We start from the raw sequence: 20,749 nt of genomic DNA on the forward strand, positions 1-20,749 counted from the left end.
GTTATTACAATATGTTGCCTACTTAGTACAATACTAATAGTGTAGCTAAAAGTAAATGTTTATGAAGATACAAAATAATAAACAAGAAGTTTATTCAATTTAGATCAAAATTACCCACTGCTAATTCTTGGGTTTCTCTGAGCAGTTAATCATCACATTATAATATTTACACACTTGAAAAGGCAAGCATGTTAGGCGATGAGATACCAACCCGCCATCCGTAAATTGCGATTCAAGCGATTAATCAGCAGTCCAAGTCAGGTCAAATAACGAAAAAAATAAAAGGAGTACTTCAGTCATACAATAAATAACTAGAATATTGGTAATCCAATAAAACTGGTTGGAAGTGAATATATATAAATTTTAGTTGACTGAATGAATGATTATTTGGAATGACGCAAAAAGCTATACATTGGACTATCTGTGCTCTGCCCATCACGGTATCGAAACCCGGTTTCTGGCTGTATGAATCCGCAGTCATACCGCGCTGTGCCACTGGGTGTATATTCTGTTTGGTAAACGTACTAATCTGTTTATCTAAGTTTTGCCAAAGAAAAAAACAGAAACGTTTTACTCTGGGTTTTTTACAAAGCAGTTTAATCTTGTAGTTAGAAATTCATCAGTTTATTCTACGATTTTTAAAATAGTTAACCTGTTATCTCGTTTTACAGCACTTGATTATTTTCATTTCGTTATTAAATGTTAATTTGAAATATTTTGAATAATAATTTGTTGTACGTTTCTGTGTTTGTAGCTTTATATATATATATATAAGTCAAGCTATATAATAATCAACTGCTATAAAATGTTAGCAGCACTTGTTTATTAATGAATCAATATCATTTATAGTAATAAAATTCCTGTATTGTTAGAAAGTATATGTTTCTAAATATTATTGAAATTGTTATTTGAAACATAAATTTAATTTAATTTAACACAGGAGCAAGTGTGAATCTTCAAATAGAGAATTTTGTTAATTTAGATAACTGTTTGGTTCTTTAATTCACTAGATATAATTACTGTTTTATAAAGGTACTGGAACAAAAAGTATCCAAATAGTAACGTTACATCACCACTAATATGTTTGTGAATCTTATGCTGGACGCTGGGTATAGCTCAAAGAATAGTAAACTTACATAAGCAGTAAGTTGAGGTCAAAACTCCGAATAAAAAGAGAATTCATGGATTTTAAAAGAAGAACTTATTGCTATAAGTATCGAGACATGTCATCTGATTTACATCCAAATCCATCTTAGGTAACGTCCTGTAAGTTAGTTATTCTTCATCCCAAGAGAACTTTAAAAAATGCTGTAAAACTTTAATGATAGTTTCAGACAGTAGCCAGAAAATCGACAGCATGCACGTTGCTAGATTTCCGGGATAAGCTTATCATAGTAGTAAATGCAGCTGGGGTAAAAGCAAAAGAAAAATAACCTAAGTAGTAACGAATCTTGGTATTCTTTATTTGTTTTTGATGTGTTTGACAGCTACCAGGATAATGATTTGGATATAAGCTGTTCTTATGAGTAGATTTGTGTAGTTAATGTAATGGTATAGAGCAGTTTTAGCTAGCTTGGACCTTAGTTCACTGATAAAAATTTAAAAAGGATCACACTAAGAAATGATGTACAGTCTACAGTGATAAAATCATTCTCAAATGTGCCATTAGAACATAAAAGTAATATTACATCTGTGAATTTGGCTAACTCTGATCAAAAGCAAAACAGAAACAGCAGCTTTGATGGAGCGTTTATACACGACAATAATATCTGAAAATAAATCAGGTTGATTTTCACCAGTGTAATGTTAAAATTGGTTCTTACTGTCAAGTTTGTTTCTTTCTAGGTCAAGTTACGTATGGATTATTTGCACTATGTCTACAATGGGGAATTGAATCCCAAATTTTAGGTTTGTAATTACTTAAACTTACCGGTGACCAACCAGAGAGAGTATTAGTATCAATGTAGACAGTGTTGTAATAGTTTAACAAAAACCATATATAAATTAAAACTAATTTACTATCAAAAATGTGGAAGTATACCTTTTGTTGTTATAGTAAAAACAGTTTTGTAAATTAGTTTACAAAACTAACTAAAGTATTTGAGTAACGGGTTTAATATATATTTATTTTAATATCTATGTTTGTTTAAGTTTAATATATATTTAAAAATGCATGTACCTTATATTGTGAAATGTCTTTTGCGAAAGTCCCGCCTGTTCTCTAAATTTGTAGAAGATTCTCGAGAGTAAGAATCAACAATATATATCGACATTCTTGCCAGTTGAATTTTCAAGAACCTCGCATTAAAGCTTATAAAAGGTAACTAATGCAACGAGGAGAGACAGTTTTATATTTTCTCTTTGCTATAATCAGTACACTTCAAAATTCAAAAGCTATAATTTTAATAAACGCTTATTAATTAAAAAACTACAGATATTTGACCAGTAACGTTTCTATATTTCGAACATTACAAACCTTTCAACTTCAGAAAATTAACTTTGGACGTTAATATTTCTATGAGGACATTAGATATCCTCATTTCTGAAAAGTAAGCTGTAAATCGTGTGAGACCAACCTAGAATAGAGCTAGCTAGCATTCCCGTCAAGAGTTAAATCGCTCATCACGAACCAGCCGTCGATAAAATATTCAGTTCCAGACTAGAGAGAAGACTCAGTATTCTTTGTTTGCAAGACTCCTTTGTACAAATCATGATTTGCAATAACTATTTGTAATAACCATTATTATAAGTTGTATTGTTGTTTGTATATTAAAATATATTTATATTAAGAAATAAAGTTGTGAGTATCAATTTTATTGGTAAATATGATAAAGTTAATACATATTAACATTCAATTAACTTCTTTTTCTATTTTGTTTAATTTCGCGCAAAGCTACACGAGGGCTAGCTGAGCTAGTAGTCCCTAATTTAGTAGTGTAAGACTAGAAAGAAAGCAGCTAGTCATCATTATCCAACGCCAACACTTGGCTACTCTTTACCAACGAATAGTGGGATTGATCGTAACATTATAACGCCCCCACAGCTGAAAGGGCGAGCATGTTTGATGTGACGAGGATTTGAACCCGCGACCCTCAGATTACGAGTCGAACGCCTTAACTCACCTGGTCATGCCGGGCCAACTTCTAAATCAAAATTAAATTTTTCGGCTATTTGAAAACGTAATACGTAACATAATAAATCGGAACCTTGTCCGAAATTAATTGTAATATGTAACTTTTATTACGTTCGTAGGCAGTGCTCCGGTATTCCGAATAAAACTTCTAATGAAATGATCATTTCTCATAAGTATCAAAACACAAACTAATTGTATTAAAATGACTCAGATTAAATCTGATAGAGAGAAAAAAAAAAGAGTACTTTGCATCTAAACATTGTTTTCCAAAGGTTACCAAATAAAATGTCACGCAGTTATTACTCCACACAAATTAGAATTAATGCCTGTTATATTAATGTTATATTAATGATATTCTGGCTAGTAATTTTTCAGTGATACTATTATATCATATATACATCCTAGAGTCTGCACTTAAGTGTTCTCGATATTTGTGTAGCAAATCTATTCTATCATCAGTGCTTCATTATTTTTCTTTAAGTAACTCATATTTATTTCTCAATTGATAAATTCAGTTTAAGTTTAAGAATTCTGTACTTGGGTGCAGACGTTTGTTTAGATCTTCCGTCTCTATTTGCATGAACTTTGTTAATTTAATTTGGTGATTACTATTTTATAACTTTGTATTTTTTCAAACTTGTAAGAGCTTTTAACTTTATTTTTTGTTCAATATGCAATATGAACAGGTCAATCTGTGTTTGAAATCTTTACATAAATGTTATGTTGGTGTAATGGAAGGAACAATATATTACAAAGCTACTGACATATCGAAGAGGAATGAATACGTTAATTAAAACTATTTTGATGATACAAATCAGCAAGTCATGTGAAAACTACAGCCGATATAAATTTCTACTAGAAAGGTATATCTCGGAAATAAATTTGTCATTGTTTGTCGTTCGTGGAAATATGATGTTACTATTTTTAGGAAGTGTACATGGCAGCCGTTTCCATCAAAACATTGTCATACACTCAAAGCATAAAGATGTGCTTAAGAAGGGATTTAATGTCATTGACATAAAAAATGTGAGTTATTCAGAAAAAATTGCAACAAGTTCTACCTCAGCTTATGACTGAGCCTTTTGTAGTGGAAACTACGATTCAGAGCTATTGCCAAGATGCGGGGTTGTGAAAGCATGACCGGACATGCCGATGTGATAAAAATTCAAAATCGACTTAATACAGCATACAAACCTTTATGTAAGCAGATAAATAAAAATATAGATGAAATATGATCAGTATTTGTCATAGAGCTACCATAAAGCAAAAATGTATCCTTGAAATTAAAAATTAAACTTTAAATATATCATTCATTACATATCATGAAATAAATTTGCTCTTTTGCAATAAAACAAAGCTCCTGCACTTCAACATTGTTCAGCTACAATACTAGGATAACTCTTATTACACTGGTAATGTTATATTCTAGTTTTGAAATAATAACATATAAATAAAATAAATTTGTATTTTTATAATATCTCTTTAAAACATGTGTCAAGCAGTTTATGTTATTATCTGTTGCGAAAATGAGTTTATAAATATATATATATATTTTTATTTAGATTTATCATAAAGCGTCGATTTTCATAACACAAATGCAGCTACACAAACCTGATAGGTCATAAAACGGCATGATAGGCTGGGCCTCTGGTGTTCATATAAAACGAACGTGCTTACATGTCATGCATGTACGAAATATTAAATACGAGAGTAGAGGTGGACTTTTGAGGCTGTGGTCTAAATATAACTATTGCAGTTATTTTAATACCTGAAACGTTTCTACAAGTGTATCTTAGAATGACAAAAATATTGGTCTCCAGACATTCATTGAGAGGGAAGAAATTGAATAGAGTTGAATACGATGAATATATTATTTTGATAACTTAAAAGGGAATCAACAAAACAAATATTTTATATTAAGTGATAATTTAAAGTACTAAGATTTGTATAATAAGCTGTTTCTGTGGAAGAGCACTAAAAATAAAAGTATACATATGTTGGAAATTTATACCGAAAACGTCTCCAGATTTTTAGCGAGATAATATCTGAAGAACTGTTCGTTTGGATTACAACTAATGTTCTTTGCAATTTCTGTACAGCACAAACTAAAATGCTTTGCAATCAGTTTGAATGTGCCATGGACATCTGGGTGAAATATAACATCTTTCTAAACTATCTGAAAATCATTTAGTCTTTTGATAGTTGTAACAGTACGTCTGCTCAAATGTTGAAAAAGTAAAAGCCATCGAAAGAAATTGGATATCGTGCTATATGATGCATGATAAACATTCGTGATTGAGCGTATTATAGCGAAAGTTGACAATTTATAGTCATTAGTAGAAACGATTAAATCGAATCCGTTCATATAATTCTCAATAATAAGGTCACATAATTGGTATCAAAATGTTACATCACAATGCTTCGTGTTATTTAAAGTGTTACTTTTATAATTATTTTAGTACTGACGCTCAAAAGTTCACTCACAACAATATGAAAATTTTCACTGTTTTGACAGGTGATAACTATGTTGCAACAGCGTTACATCACTGTTAGAAAAAAAAGTCTTGCATCAAATAAAATATCCAAATACCAAACTGGATTTTTAAATTATTGTTTAATAACAAGACATTTTCTTAATTAGTGCTGCGACTAATAGCAGAGCAGCTTGTTTTTTGTAACGTAACTTTATATATAAAACGACAAAAAGAGTACAGATTGTTTGCACAAACACAGTCCTCATCTATAGACCCGGCACGGCCAGGTGATTAGGGTGCTTGACTCGTAATCTGAGGATCGCGTGTTCGAATTCCTGTCACACCAAACATGCTCGGCCTTTTAGTCGCAGGAGCATCAAAATGCAATGATCAATCATACTATTCGTTTGTAAAAGAATAGTCCAAGAATTGGCAGTGTGGGTGATGACAAACTTACTTCCCTCTAGTTTTGCCCTGCTAAATTAGGGACAGATATCTTTCGTATAGTTTTGAAATTCAAAAACAAACAAACAAATAATCCTCACATTGAAACAGAAAATTCCGAAGCCTGATAGATTTTTTGTTTTGTTTTTACTGGAAGTTGGTTTTTCGTTAATGTTTTAACATTTTCTATTTATAATGTTTTCTCTTATTTATTTTAATCTTTGTTATGAATTTTTAATTGTATTTCTTACAATATTTTTAAACTAGCCTGAAACACATTAATATACCAATAAAAACTTTTTTTTGCATTGATTGCACACTGTAAAATGATTAGAGCAGACATGCTTTAAAAATGCATATAAGAATTACGACAACATAAATACTTACTCTGGGAAAAGATCAATTAATTTATCTTTTTGTACATTTGAACTGGGTGCTAAATAACATTTGATATGTTGTTTATTATTGTGAACCAGTTTTTGTCTTAACTTTTCTGTTATTATAAATACAGCTATTTTATTTTTAACACTATCTGGAGTGTTAGCTACCTGGACGGAAGTTATGTAAATTAATTATTAATGAAAGTTATCTTAGAATACGAAGAACTGCTTCCCTGATATGTAATTGTAAAAAACGAAAAACGCCCATAAAAACTGAAAGAGATAAAATGTGAAACTGCATGGTCCTAACAAACCCTCATGCCAACTTTGGTGAAGGTCCATCTAAAGAGAGCGAAGTGGTGATAAAAATACAAAATGCAAAAATTGAAAACTTGTATGTACGTCCGTAAAGACCTAATGAACCTTCAAACTAATTTTAGTGAAGATCTATCCACTCCCTTTATAGTCATACAAGAGACAGTACTATTATATTAATATAGATAAAATTAAATCCACAAGCGACAAATTATAATTTGTAGCAAAATTTTTGCTGTTTCTTGTTACTGGGCAGAAAGTGTTATTTCCCAATCGCTTATGCCTAAAGTAAATGGAAAATACCTATTTTTCTCTTCAAACTTTGCTTTTGTGACCTGGGAGCGTATAACGAAAATATGATAGGAGATTATATTTGGGGGCTGATACGTGAAAGTGATTTACATTACAGTCACAAATCTCGAAAAACTGCTCACTTCTAAACATTTTATATGACTTTAGTATAAATATATGTAAATCTTGATTTATATGTTGTTTTATTCAGACCTTATGTAAATGAAAATGTGGAAATTTGCCCGTTTTTACATAAAAAATAGGTTAATTTCTAAATTTCATTATCCAGGTCATAAAAGCAAAGTTTGAAGGAAATATTGGCCACTTTCTGTACTTTTACAACATAAGCAATTAAGAAATAACACATACTATCCAGGAACAAAATTTGTGTTACATAGTGTTATCACATGTAACACTTACTCAGGTCATAGTTATTCTAAGATCTTTGTCTTTATAGAATTGCGTGTACTTTTAGTTAGGATCTCTGTAATATATATACCAATTTAAAAGTACTGATGAAGCAGGTCTATTTGCAACTTTGTAAGAGCTTTCAGTTGTTTAATTTAAGTAAATTGTTGATACCAAACCTTCACATTTCAAGCATGATTGTTTGAGTTTCTTTGAAAAAGAAACCTTCAGTTTTAGGACTAAAATTCCGAAAACGGTCAAGTTATCAAGTTATTGTAAGTGTGAGTTTAAACGTTTTGTTATTTTTGTGGATTTTTCTACGTACAGTTATATAAGTGAAGTAAAAGTTGAGTTGACAAAGATATAATAATGTCATTAACAAATAACGAAAAAGGGTAAGATTTGTTTGAGCAAGATCGAGATAATAATGATCTACTTAGAGTGCTCTAACTACATAATAATTTAATTATAAGTAAAAGTCTACTTTAATCTTACTTTTATCTTCTGCTAATGATCCAAAACTGGGACATTCGATCTTTGCAACTTGACCAGCAGGCGTCGCTTCCCAACATCCCCAGCCATCGAACTCTGGCGGACAAGTGTCGTTTCCTGAAAGTAAACGTAATAAATATGAGATTAGTATCAATTTAATCTCATATTTGTGCAGTCTTTGCAATGAAACTATTCTCTCTTTTTATTCACTTATAAGTTCTATGAATGTAACATCATAACTATTTTCTTACTTCCTTTTAACATTTTCTATGGTTGTTATTCCTTTTTTGTTATTACGCAGAAAGCTACACAGAAGGATATCTGTTTTCTGCCCACCACAGGTATTGAAACCCAGTTTCTAGTGGTATAAGTCCATGGGGAACAATTGTCACTGGGAAACAATTTTCCAATAAAAGTTTTGTAGAGAAAATAGCTTTAATTAAACTCTTTGATGATGGAATTTAATAAATATTATTTCTTATTTCTACTAGATATTACATATTGCAAAAGTGATTTTGAATTGCAATTAAATACGGAAAAATATTCCAACTTATGTATTATAATTTATATTCATATGATATTGTATCGACCAGGAAGTAATTATAATGTACACGTAACATGATTGAAAGAAAATCTCGTTATCACTTCTGTAATTAAAACAAAAAAGGTCAAGTCATCATGACAAACTGCTTTTAGATGACAAGCTGTTAATGTTGGTGGAAAAAATAACCTAATGAACTGATAAGATAAAAATATATAAGTAACACGTAAATGTCACATTTTCTTATAATTGGATAATTTTATGGAGACAAGTTTATGAACTGAAGCATGAGTTCCTTAAATACTGTTTTCAAAATTGTTCATACATGCACGTTTGTAGCCTTGTGTTTAGATTTAAGAGTAATGAGTTCTGGTGGATGAATGTGACTAGATTATTTTCGGCCTAGTTACCTGTTATGCCGACGTATTCTGTTTTATTTTCGTTGGAATATTACATATAATTTAAGGCACTATGGGAAGTTGAACAGTAATATGGTCACATCAGACGGTATCTCGTCAAGGATGTGTTCTCTTTATATGATTTTGGAATGACCTTAAAGAATATAAATAGTGTATGAACACTTACAGGGACGGCGCTAAAAAGCTTGTATATAATACTTGTTCTCTCTGTCTATCAGGGACAAGTGAGGTACCATTTTTAATCTGGGAAATTCTAGAGCTTGATTATTGCCTACTATGATTTGTGACTGTGTTTTGAATTAACATTATTTTGCTATAATTGTATTTAGTAACTTTCTTGTTTCAAACACAGGGTGAGATAATTTAGATTTATTACTGCATAAAACTTCCAAACATTCCTCCAGCTATTGAGATCACACTTTCTAAAGGAACGCGAAAACAGTAAATCCGAAAGTACCACAATGTTTATGATGCAATTATATGATTAGCGCCGAAGAAATCTGATGTTGATTTTTTAAATAGAGCCTAATAAGATTACAACCTTATGTTCCAAGACTTTATTGCTACAGAGAAAACTTTAATGATTTTCTAACGACGTTAGTTTTGAAGTTCGGAAGATCAGTATATATATTTTTTTTATTGTAAGAAGCGATATTTACCAAACTTTAGCAGTTTCCTTTTTTTGCTACAAAACCTTGGAAGTAGGTAGATATTCTCACGTCAGTTAATGGAATTCAAATTAGAATAACGAGTAACCATTTTGTAACATATCTTCTTTTAAACTTCGTGGTGAGGTTAGGCAGAATAACGCTTCATTTTTTTAGCTGTATTTGCACGTTCCGTCTCTCGTTTAATATCAGTTTAATTACCTTTCTACTTCCAACCGTAGTTCAATTTATCGAACGACAATAATAAGCGAACAATGAATTCCAATACTTACATTCCGGACACGCTAGTCTTCTAGACTATGTCAGACTTACCTGTTCCTATGTATTTACAACGAAAGTCTTTTTCGCTGAACGTACTGACTTTATTATGTTTTTCGCGTTATTTATTTAAAATATATTTAATTTTCATTAATACCAGTTTTGAAGTCAATATTATTTCTAAATCAATGTGTTTATATTATGTTAAAAGGAAGAATTAATTTACATCCTATAAAAGTTGAAGAAATACTATTTCTAAACTGTTTCACGTAATGATTGTATATAAATTAGTCATTAATTCCTACCAGTATACAAAATATGTAAACAAAAAGAATTGCGTAACAATCTTGTAATTTTTAATAGTAAAACAAGTTATAGATGTCTCTGACCAACAGCTGAAGTGAGGTAAAACCTGTAACATACTCGAAAAGATCTTCAATTAAAAATGGTTTTGTGGGAACTTTTTATCACTATATGGGGTTTTCTTCAGCTAACTAAAATTGTGGATAGATGAATCAATGCCTCCTTGCGGCATCTAAAACCCTGAACTATAGTTTTCTGTCAGGTTACACAGACATTAAATATCAGTTATGCCTAGAATCGAAATAATCCAAGTCGACACTTCGGATAAATGTAGTACTTAGGAGCTGAGAATCTTTAGAAAGGTAACTGTCACAATAACAATGCAGTAGGCTCAAAAACACACAAAAAATATTTCTCAATAAATCGTTTAGATACTATTTCTAGAACGCCTACAACACAAAATATATAATAGTGGAAGAATAAATATGATACAAAATTCAGCGATTTTCGTAAGTTTCATAAACATGAAATTTTATGGGCATGTTTTCTAACGGTTGTAATTATTACGAACATTTTATCTTTTTTTCGAGTTTAGTGATCAACCGTGGCCTATTCTTTTGTGTCCACACACTGTGGATCCGGCGGTTCATCGTTCGTATCCCTTTGCCATAAAAATGGACTCCATACATTTATACCATAGGTGCGTTATAAGAGTGACAGTTCAATTCTACCATGTTATCACAAAAGAGAAGTCAAATAATTGGCAGTGAGTGCTGTTGACTAGCTGCCCTTTCTTTAGTTTTCAGTTCTAAAATTAGAAACAGCTGTGTATCTTTATGCGAAATTATCCACTACGAGGTAAGCACACAATTTAATTAAGGTGAAATCTTCAGTAGGAAAAATGAATAAAAATACAATTTTCATTTTACCAATTGTATCAAATGGCGCATAATGTTTTCTTCGTAAAAGTGAAGGACATTTTTTTTCAGTTTTTGAAACAAATAGCTCATTGTGAAGCTTAAATACAAACAAACACATTATATACCGGACAATTGCAGGTATAATAAATAAACCTTGTATTCCGATCTTAAAATTTAACAAGAATGAAAGTATTTATGTTTGTGGACTTAATGTACTGACACTGATTTTTAGCAGTTTCAGTAAATGTTTCATTCTCAACAGGCACAGCATGACCAGGTGGTTAAGGCACTCGACTCGTAACCTGAGGGTCGCGGATTCGTATCCCCGTTACACCAAACATGTTCGCTCTTTCAGCCGTGGGGGCGTTATAATGTGACGATCATTGCTATTCGTTGGTAAAAGAGTAGCCCAAGAGTTGGGGGTGGGTGGTGATGGCTAGTTGCTTTCTTTCTAGTATTACACTGCTAAATTAGGGACTTTTAGTGCAGATAGCCCTTGAGTAGTCTGATGCAAAATTCAGAACAAACCAAAAATCAATCATTCTCAACTACTTGTATATCTAATTTCGTACCATGCTGTTGATATCGTTAAACTCACTCTAGCCATCTCTTTATTTTTATGCACACGGTTCGACTACAAAGTAAAACATTCTAATTTGTTAAACAAAAGGTACATGATCTGACATCTAGTTCCACTCGGCTCAAAGTAACCATCATTAGAAGTAAATTCCTCAGTGCCTTAATATATGCTCCCTAGTAGCTCATTAGAATGTCTCTAGACTTACAGTGATAGTAACTTGGTTTCGATACCCGTGGAGGAGAAGTACAGATATCGAACCCATTGTGTTGCTTTTTGCTTAACTTCAATCAATCAAAACCTCAATTTATAACAGATATTATAATAGCGTTAACAAACAAAATATTTCTGTAATATAATTATGCAATAACAGTAATATGGAATAATTTTGAAATAAATCAGATAGATTATCATTGATATTAAAGAAATAGTAACAGATAATATCAAAGTGAAATAACGTTATAGTTTTGTATGAGATGTTAAGAAGGGTTTGAGTGCAATTTTTGATTATATATTTTATTTAGTATGAATGTTCTTACCGAATACGACTTCAAGAAAAATTAAATAAATCCACCTAACACTAACCTTATTACACTGTCTAATTTTCTTACAATTTATTATTATCAGTATTCAAGTCTTAATACAACTGTAATAAGTAAACATGAAAGGAGAAAATGTTATAAAATAGTATTAACGATGACTGTAAAAACAAGGTACGAGTTAGTTATAATTCTTAGAATTAGATCGCAAACAAAACTTTTCTTAGTTACTTATAGTCTTCGTTTGGTAGAAAGGTCAGTTACCTTTATGACAATTTCTGGATTATTACAAATATCATATAAACTATGTAATGTAGGAGGTAAAAATACATGCTAAAAGCACCTCTTTTTATCCTAAATGTTAGGATTTAAGGGCGAGAGAGCGTTATAGTTTTACGGTTAATTCGTTGGCAAAAACGTTAGCGGTGGGTGATGATGAGTAGTTGCCTTTCACTGATAAATTAGGGACGGCTAGCACAGATAATCCTTGTGTAGCCTTGCGCGAATTTCAAAACACAACCGTTCAAAAAAAGAAAACCTGAAGTTTCCTCCATTAAATTACTGAAAAAAATGTTTTCGATATTAATTGGAAAGATTATATTTCAGAAGAATTTCCTTACGATAAATAAGATATGTGACGAAATAGAAAGAATAAGACTAAAGTTTGGAGGACGTTCTCTTGCAGCTGAACCAGAATACCTATAGTAGTAACTTCAATAAGAGCGCAGATAGCCCTCGTGTAGCTTCGCGCGAAATTCCCAAACAAACAAACTTTAATAAGAAGGATAGCATGTCACAAAGACGACGTATCAGGCTAAAAAAGTTTACGTTACATTTCTGAATAAAGATATTGACATCACAATGATAGAATAATTAACGTATGTGTTAAACAGAAATATCTGATAGAAAATAATCGATTTTTCGAATTATGTCGGCTAATGTACATAAATATAAACAAAGTGCGTAGGAATAGCAGTTGAGATGCACTTTTTGTGTGCGTCTCCATACTTAATGGGAGGCTTTTGTGTCAAAAATAGATAAATAAGTAATGCTATGATTACACACCCTTGATATGATAACTAGTTAATCAATAAAGAAAAAAATTAAAACATATCAATAGTTTAACTTGTTGTTTTCTTTAATTACGAATATTAGATTTGCTCATTTCTGACACTTTTCTAGCTTTCGATGCTCAAAATCTAATTTGATGTTTTTGTGTTTCAGATAAACATCTGCTGGAATTTGTGAACTTGACGAGATGATAGGGTCGTGCTAAACCTAATTACTATGGGTTGGTCTCTTTTATTCTTATTTTACTAGGAGCGACACGATATTAGGTACGAGGCTTCACTGTTTGCACTTTTAAGGACTGGAATTTATATCCTAGTTCACTAAATAGTGTCGAATTTCGAAATAATTATTTTTAAAAACACTGTATAAAGCAACTCAAGAGATAACTGATGGAAGATGAGTTAAGCCGATCATAAAATTAATTATCTGTAAAATCATAAGAGGATAGCGATAATCTGTCATCCGCCTTCCGATTGCCTCAAAATTACACAATTGTCAAGATAGATGTATGAAGTGACAGCCCGCATGAACTGGAACTTGCATTTTAGGTCGAAATTCGGTGCCTACTTTTATGAAAGTTCGCTCTTTCTTGAAATTGAAAATTTATATCTTGCTTCATTTACTTTTATACAGAGGCGGCGTATGAGTCGTTTTTCGGGAAGACTATTCTGTCATGTACGTGTGAGGGGGATGCGCTATCCGGCCCTAATTTAGCAGTGTAAGACTAGAGGGAAGGCAGATAGTCATCATCACCCACCGCCAACTCTTGGGCTACTCTTTTACCAACGAATAATGGGATTGACTGTCACACTATAAAGACTTCATCGCTGAAAGGTCGAGCATGTTTGGTGCGACGAGGATCGAACCCGTGACCCTTAGATTACGAGTCGAGCGCCCTAACCACCTGACCATGCCGGGCCAAGCTAGAGAGAAGGCAACTATTCATCACCACCCATCTCCAACTCTTGAACCAATCTTTTATCAATGAATAGTGAGATTGGTCGTTACATAATAACGCCCTCGCGATTGAAGGGTGAGCATGTTTGGTGTGACGGGGATTCGATTTTGTGTCTTTCAGATTGCGAGTCGTGCGTCATAACTACCCTGCCATACAGAGCTGAGTAGAAATGTACAATTTGAATGAATAAGTTTGCTCTTTTAAGTAAATAAAATTAAAGTTATTAAAAATATTTTGTTTATCAAAAAAATGGTAGGTGAAAGTCAAATGCTAAATGTTAATTAAGGATCAGCTTACACCACTGGTAGTAAACACAACGGTTAGCAAGAAGTAAGATTAAAAAATCAAACTACACCTAATGTTAATACAGAGTCTGGAATAGCAACTAATTGTAAACAAATTTAGACCAAATGTATCATTTTAGATGTAGATTAAAGAGCCCGGATGCAGCTACAAGTGTAAAAGATGCTATTATGCGTTATTTACAAACCGTATTTCCTGCACGATACAGAAGCTATTTGGAAATCTCCCCAAAGCTGGGAAGACTCACCCTCACGTTTCCTGATATCCACATGGAAAATAATCATAAACTGTATGTAATAAGTTCCTTAAATAAGAAATAATAATATTTTCTTCACATTCAAATTGATTCAGGTTCATTATCTATATCTAAAATCACATATTTGGTCTATAATTAGCTGCGTTTATTTGAAATCATAGTACTTTTTGAATGAATCGTGCTGTAGATACGTCTTAAGGCTTGGAAGAGTAATTATAAAGAGGTGATTAACAAAATAAATTATATACATAAAAAGTAAAGTTAAAATAATCAGAATACTATTGATGACATAATAAATAAATATTTTGAAATTTCACAATGTAGGGCATTATTGTGAGAGACGACGACACTAAAGTTTTGGATTTAATTTCCATTGGTGAACAAAATAACTATTCCAAAGTTGCTATTAAACAAAAAACATAAAGCAAGAAAGTTAGAAAACTATACACCCATCTTTTATTTGGCTTTGTAAATAAAGTGACAAAAGCGAAGCTGTAACCACTGTATTAGTTGGACAAAATATGTCTGTCTGAAATTGCAAAATAGAAAGATCAGTGTTTTGATATAGCAAACTGTGGGAGAGCGATAGGTGAAAAAAAGAAAAGTGCAAATAATATTAATGAAGGCGACTTGAAATAATGCAGATTAAATTAAAGAAATGGTGGAAAACAATTTTGTGATTACATTTCAGAACAAAAATTAACTACTTCCTCGTGCAGCGCAGTGTTTGAACTATCAAGAATATGATTCCATGAATAATACAAATACAAGTTAAAGCTAGATTTTCAGAAGACGATGAAACAGAAATTATGAATATTCAACAGATTTTAATTAAAAAAGCGCTACTTTTGTGCTATAGTATTCTGATTAAATTGTGAAACCTGAAAGTAAAAAATAATGCTTATGAAACAGTTATTGAAATATTTTGATTGCATTTGAACCAGTTTATTTGTGTATTAGTTGATTTATAGTAAAGCCACACTGGGTAAGTTGGTGAGCTTACTATCAGAAATCGAACCCAGGATTTTAGTGTTACATCTCTGTAAACTTAGAGCTATCTTATCGTCTGACCATTTAAACCGGTACTAATAATAGAGTTTGCATGAATAACAACGTTTAGAGAGATTTTATTAAGGAAATTTGAAATTATTGTTCTTGGAAATTATAACAACATATTTTATTCCTAAGCTTGGTTAACCTCTTGTTGATATTCTAGGTTTCCAGAAAAGACATATATATATATCCATTTACCTCAAAACTGAATATTCTTATAAATAAGGATTAATAACAAATTATTAAAATTTTACTTCGTGAAATAATGAAGTTTTAGTAATAAAATGTTTTTATTTTATACAGTTTTACATTTTTAGCAAATTAGAGTAATCGACTGTTGATTAAGTTAACAAACATCGTAAATATGTAAAACTTTGCTAGCAATTAGAACTTGAATGGTAAGCATTTCTTCTTCAGTTGTATTGTTGTTGTTTGTTTATGAATTTCGCACAAAGCTACACGAGGGCTATCTGTGCTAGCCGTCCCTAATTTAGCAGTGTAAGACTAGAGGGAAGGCAGCTAGTCATCACCACCCACCGCCAACTCTTGGGCTACTCTTTTACCCACGAAATAGTGGGATTGACCGTCACAATATTACGCCCCCACGGCTGAAAGGGCGAGCATGTTTAGCGCGATGGGGACGCGAACCCGTGACCTTCAAATTACGAGTCACACGCCATAATACACGCTTGGCCATGCCGGGCCTTATTTGTTTTTAAGCACAAAACTACACAAAGAGGTATCTGTGCTTTGCCTAATACGGGTATTGTTACTCTGTTTATAGCGGTATAAGACTGCAAAGATGCCCTTTGGTTGTATGTATCAAAACAGCAATGGATGTATTATATTTGTTTTTATAGATTCTGTATCACTGAATATAATGAATATAATTTTAGAATTAATGTTTCCTAGACTTTTTAATACAAACAAAATTATATATTTTAAATTATTTTAGGACTTTTCTACTGACCACTGGTCCATCAAACTTTATGTACATCTGGATAAAACTCTGAATATAAATTACAAAGCTATAAGGTGTTGTAACATTTTTTACTCGGAACGGTTTAAAAACTCATGAGTTTATAAATAAATTTTTAACTGAGTTATTGAAACTCTTTTCAGATTTTTCATTTTTATGGTACATTAAAACAATTTTGCTTTCAATATTTCTATGAGAGTATAAAAATTGTGTTTAATGTAGTTTTGTTATCTTGTAATTCTGTACCTAAATAGTGGAATATACTTATTTTTTACATAATAAGTCCACACATGTCATAAATTGTGTATTAACCACAAGTTTAACATTCTCTAAGAGCTGATTAAAATGTCGAAGCAAGAGGAGAAAGTAGTTTCTTTCTTTAACGAACAAGAAATTTTCGATTTCTTTTTAAATTTCGTTTTGTTTGATGTGCTGAGTCCCAAGGAATGTATAGTCCAGTATGGGTGATTTTTCGGTGGATTTCTGTTTTAAATTGTGTATCGGTTCTTGTAATTTTGAGGTTAAGAAATGAAATTTGATTGCTTTCTTTCTGTTCACATGTGAAGTTAATGTTGGGATGTATAGAGTTAATGTGATTGAAAAAATTAAATGTGTGTTCTGTATATGTGAATCCCGCAATCGTGTCGTCTATCAGTATAATGTGGATGTAATGCTGTGTTGTTTGCCTGTGTTTCAACTTGTGTCATAAAAATATTGGCAAGAACTGGTGATAGGGTTGCCCATGCTTAAACCATTTCCCTCATCTTGTAAATGTTTCCAGTGATTCTGGATGATCTTGTTGTGGTTCACTGGTTATGTAGCAGGCAACCAGGACTCCAACGTTTGTTTTACTACTTAAGGTAGTGTTGTCAGGAAATTATAGTTTCTTGATGTCTTGACTGGCATTGGCTCATCAATGTTTGTTCAGAATAGCGCCAGGAACTTCAGGATGAGGTCCACTAAGGGCCTTGGTCAGGTCCATTAATTCAAATGTGCCATTTAACAATACATCTTTTATGGGCTCGGCCAAGATAATAGTGAGACTGACTCTTGGTGTTTTACACACAGCGGGATATTCAAGAACATTACTGAAGCCGCCAAGCAGGAAACTTTTACCATGTTCTCCTTTCATTTCAACACAAAAATTTACATGCTTAAAAACAATAAAATAATGAAAATAAATTCAACTGGCTTAAATAGATAAGATCTAGAATGAAATGTAAAACTGTTGTGTCCCATTTACAACAATCCTCTGTAATAAAATGTTTCTCAGTAACAGAATGCTAAATTGCTGCTGCGGTGAAGTGTAACTTTTATGTGCTTTCGTGTAGCTGGTTAAGAAACAAAATTCTTAAAAAAACGACAAGGCTCCTTGCCAGGTAATACTTTCTCAACAGTATTAAAGGAGTTAAATATTGGATAAGTGAGTCACTTTCTACTATTGTTTTGCTAATTCATGAATAGTAGACAGGTACCAGAAGATAGTAAGCCAGCTGAGGTAACTCCTCAACTCTCTTTATTTTCCTAATAATTAGCCGAAGGTACTTGTTAAGGAAATAAAAACTCTATAAAGAAAAGATTAGTTAATGTCTCCCTTTTTTCTTACATTTGATCTTATCAGACACTAATCACATAACTTCCTTTTATTTATTATTTATTTATTTTTCCCGAGAGTGGGCCGAAGGCTACCTGGAAAGTTACAGGTTTTAACCACTCGTACTATTTATTACACAGTACTGTATTGTTTATCAGTCATTCAGTATACACTAAAATTACGTCACACAAAGGACACTTTATATTGCAATTTCTACTGTTGTAACGTCAGTAAAACATTTGCATGCTATAAACTGCGAGAAATAAAAAATATTTGTTAATTTTATTTACCATTGAAACAGAACACTTTCGGAGACCCGCATGTTTATATTTTTTCTTTATAGAAAAGCCACAACTGGCTATCTGCTGAGTTGACTGAGAGGAATCGAACCCATGATTTTAAGCGTTGTAAATCCGTAGACTTATCGCTGTACCAGTGGGAAACTCGAAGACATTCCTAAAGTACCTCTAGTTCATTACGTATTTGTGCTTTTAATTTGTTCCTTATTTTAGGGTCTTTTCATCTCTTTTTCTCGGGAAAAAAATCGTAAAACAAAATAGCCTGTGCACATCGCAGTAACTTTCAGTTACCATATTAAAAATTACGGTAATCAAGCAATTCATACACTCACATGATGCATAATCATTATAATCCCCATTTTAATATGTTGCAGAAAACAACAAATCAAAATTGATTACAGTTTTTACAATCGCTTTGAGCAACAGATTAAAAGATCAACTCAAGGAACCAAGAAATAATTTTTCTATAACACAAAATCAAAGGAATGTTTTCAGAAATGTGAATAAAACTGGAGGAATAATGTTGGGATTTATAAAAACAAAATTCTCAAATTTAAAGTTTGTGTGATAAAGACGCTGGATTTGTGATCTGCAGGTTGTGGGTTCGAATCAAATTACTTAACATATTTGCTCTTTCAACTGTGAGGGCGTTGTAATGTAAAATTACTCCTACTATTTGTTGGTAAAGAGTGGCACAAAAGCTTTCACGTAGCTTTGCGGGAAATTTAACAAGCAAACAAACTAAAAGTGATGAGTGACAGCTATTATATTTAAAAGAACTTATTAGGGATATCTTATTCGACTTGACAAACAGTTGAATAAGAGATTCGCCAATTAATTGCACAAGTAATTAACGAAGTTTTTATACTCAGCTACGTAGATTTCGAAAATAATATTCACTTTTATATCACTTAAGAATTTTTTACTAATTTAGATAGGGAATAAAAAACACACACACACCTTGTTTGTTTGGGAATTTCGCACAAAGCTACTCGAGGGCTATCTGTGCTAGCCGTCCCTAATTTAGCAGTGTAAGACTAGAGGGAAGGCAGCTAGTCATCACCACCCACCGCCAACTCTTGGGCTACTCTTTTACCAAAGAAAAGTGTGATTGACCGTCACATTATACGCCCCCACGGCTGGGAGGGCGAACATGTTTAGCGCGACGCGGGCGCGAACCCACGACCCTCGGATTACGAGTCGCACGCCTTACGCGCTTGGCCATGCCAGGCCTATCACACTCCTTATTGAGATCAAATTAATATTTAATTTACCACAATGGACATTTTGTTATGTTTAAAATGTGATCCCATTTCAATGAATATGATTCAACTATATATAAAAGTACACATGGCTTTTTGTGAAAAAAATATATGTGATTAGATAAATGATAATATATAAAAATTTCAATACAACAAAACTATCAAAGATATATTTTACCACACTGACAGCAAAACATAAAACAATAGACATAGTAGTGATGTTATTTTCAAAAAGGATGGATTGGAATAAAATATAAGAAATCATTCATATCAGAATTTTGTGAACCAAACGACACTGTAAAGCTTAAATGTGCAGTGTTGAAGTTTACATACACCTTACATTATAAGATGAATTTTCAATCAAATCTTAATTTTAAAACGCTTTTGCTGCTGTGTTTGTTTGAGGTTAAACATAAAGCTACATAATAGGATATCTGTATTCTACCTACCACGGATGTCGAAATCCGTTTTCTGGCTTTATAATTGCACAGACATACCAATGTACTGTTCTGCAATGGATGGTATAATGCATAGTATGCTATAATCACAGTATAACCCATAAATATTTTATCATATCATATATTTTGTAAGTAATTAATTTTTTTTTGTTTTTGTTTCTCGTGTTAGAAGTTGTGTCGCGCTTCAGTAATCTGGATTTATTGAAATAACCCTAATCACCAGTTTCCGAAATGTTACCCCTAATGCCCGTTCTAGGATCAGTACTAAAAATGCTGGGGCTGGCTTGTGTAACAGGTGTTAATACTATAAGCTTTCTTTTTTGCTGAGCCACTGGGGCGGAGCTGGTGTTGGCA

The 20,749-nt window shown here is 32.2% G+C and overlaps 1 protein-coding gene across 1 annotated transcript in view; it reads right to left on the bottom strand.

The window, feature by feature from the left end:
- Positions 1–20,749, bottom strand: part of LOC143252921 (calcitonin gene-related peptide type 1 receptor-like) — a 121,755-nt gene that overhangs the window by 50,543 nt on the left and 50,463 nt on the right. Inside the window, exon 4 of the mRNA XM_076505790.1 lies at positions 7,941–8,054. Within this exon, the coding sequence (XP_076361905.1) occupies positions 7,941–8,054 (114 nt within the window). The remainder of the gene's footprint in view (positions 1–7,940; positions 8,055–20,749) is intronic.

This window comes from Tachypleus tridentatus, chromosome 6 (genome assembly GCF_004210375.1).
Source record: "Tachypleus tridentatus isolate NWPU-2018 chromosome 6, ASM421037v1, whole genome shotgun sequence".
In the NCBI taxonomy this organism is placed as follows: Eukaryota; Metazoa; Arthropoda; class Merostomata; order Xiphosura; family Limulidae; genus Tachypleus; species Tachypleus tridentatus.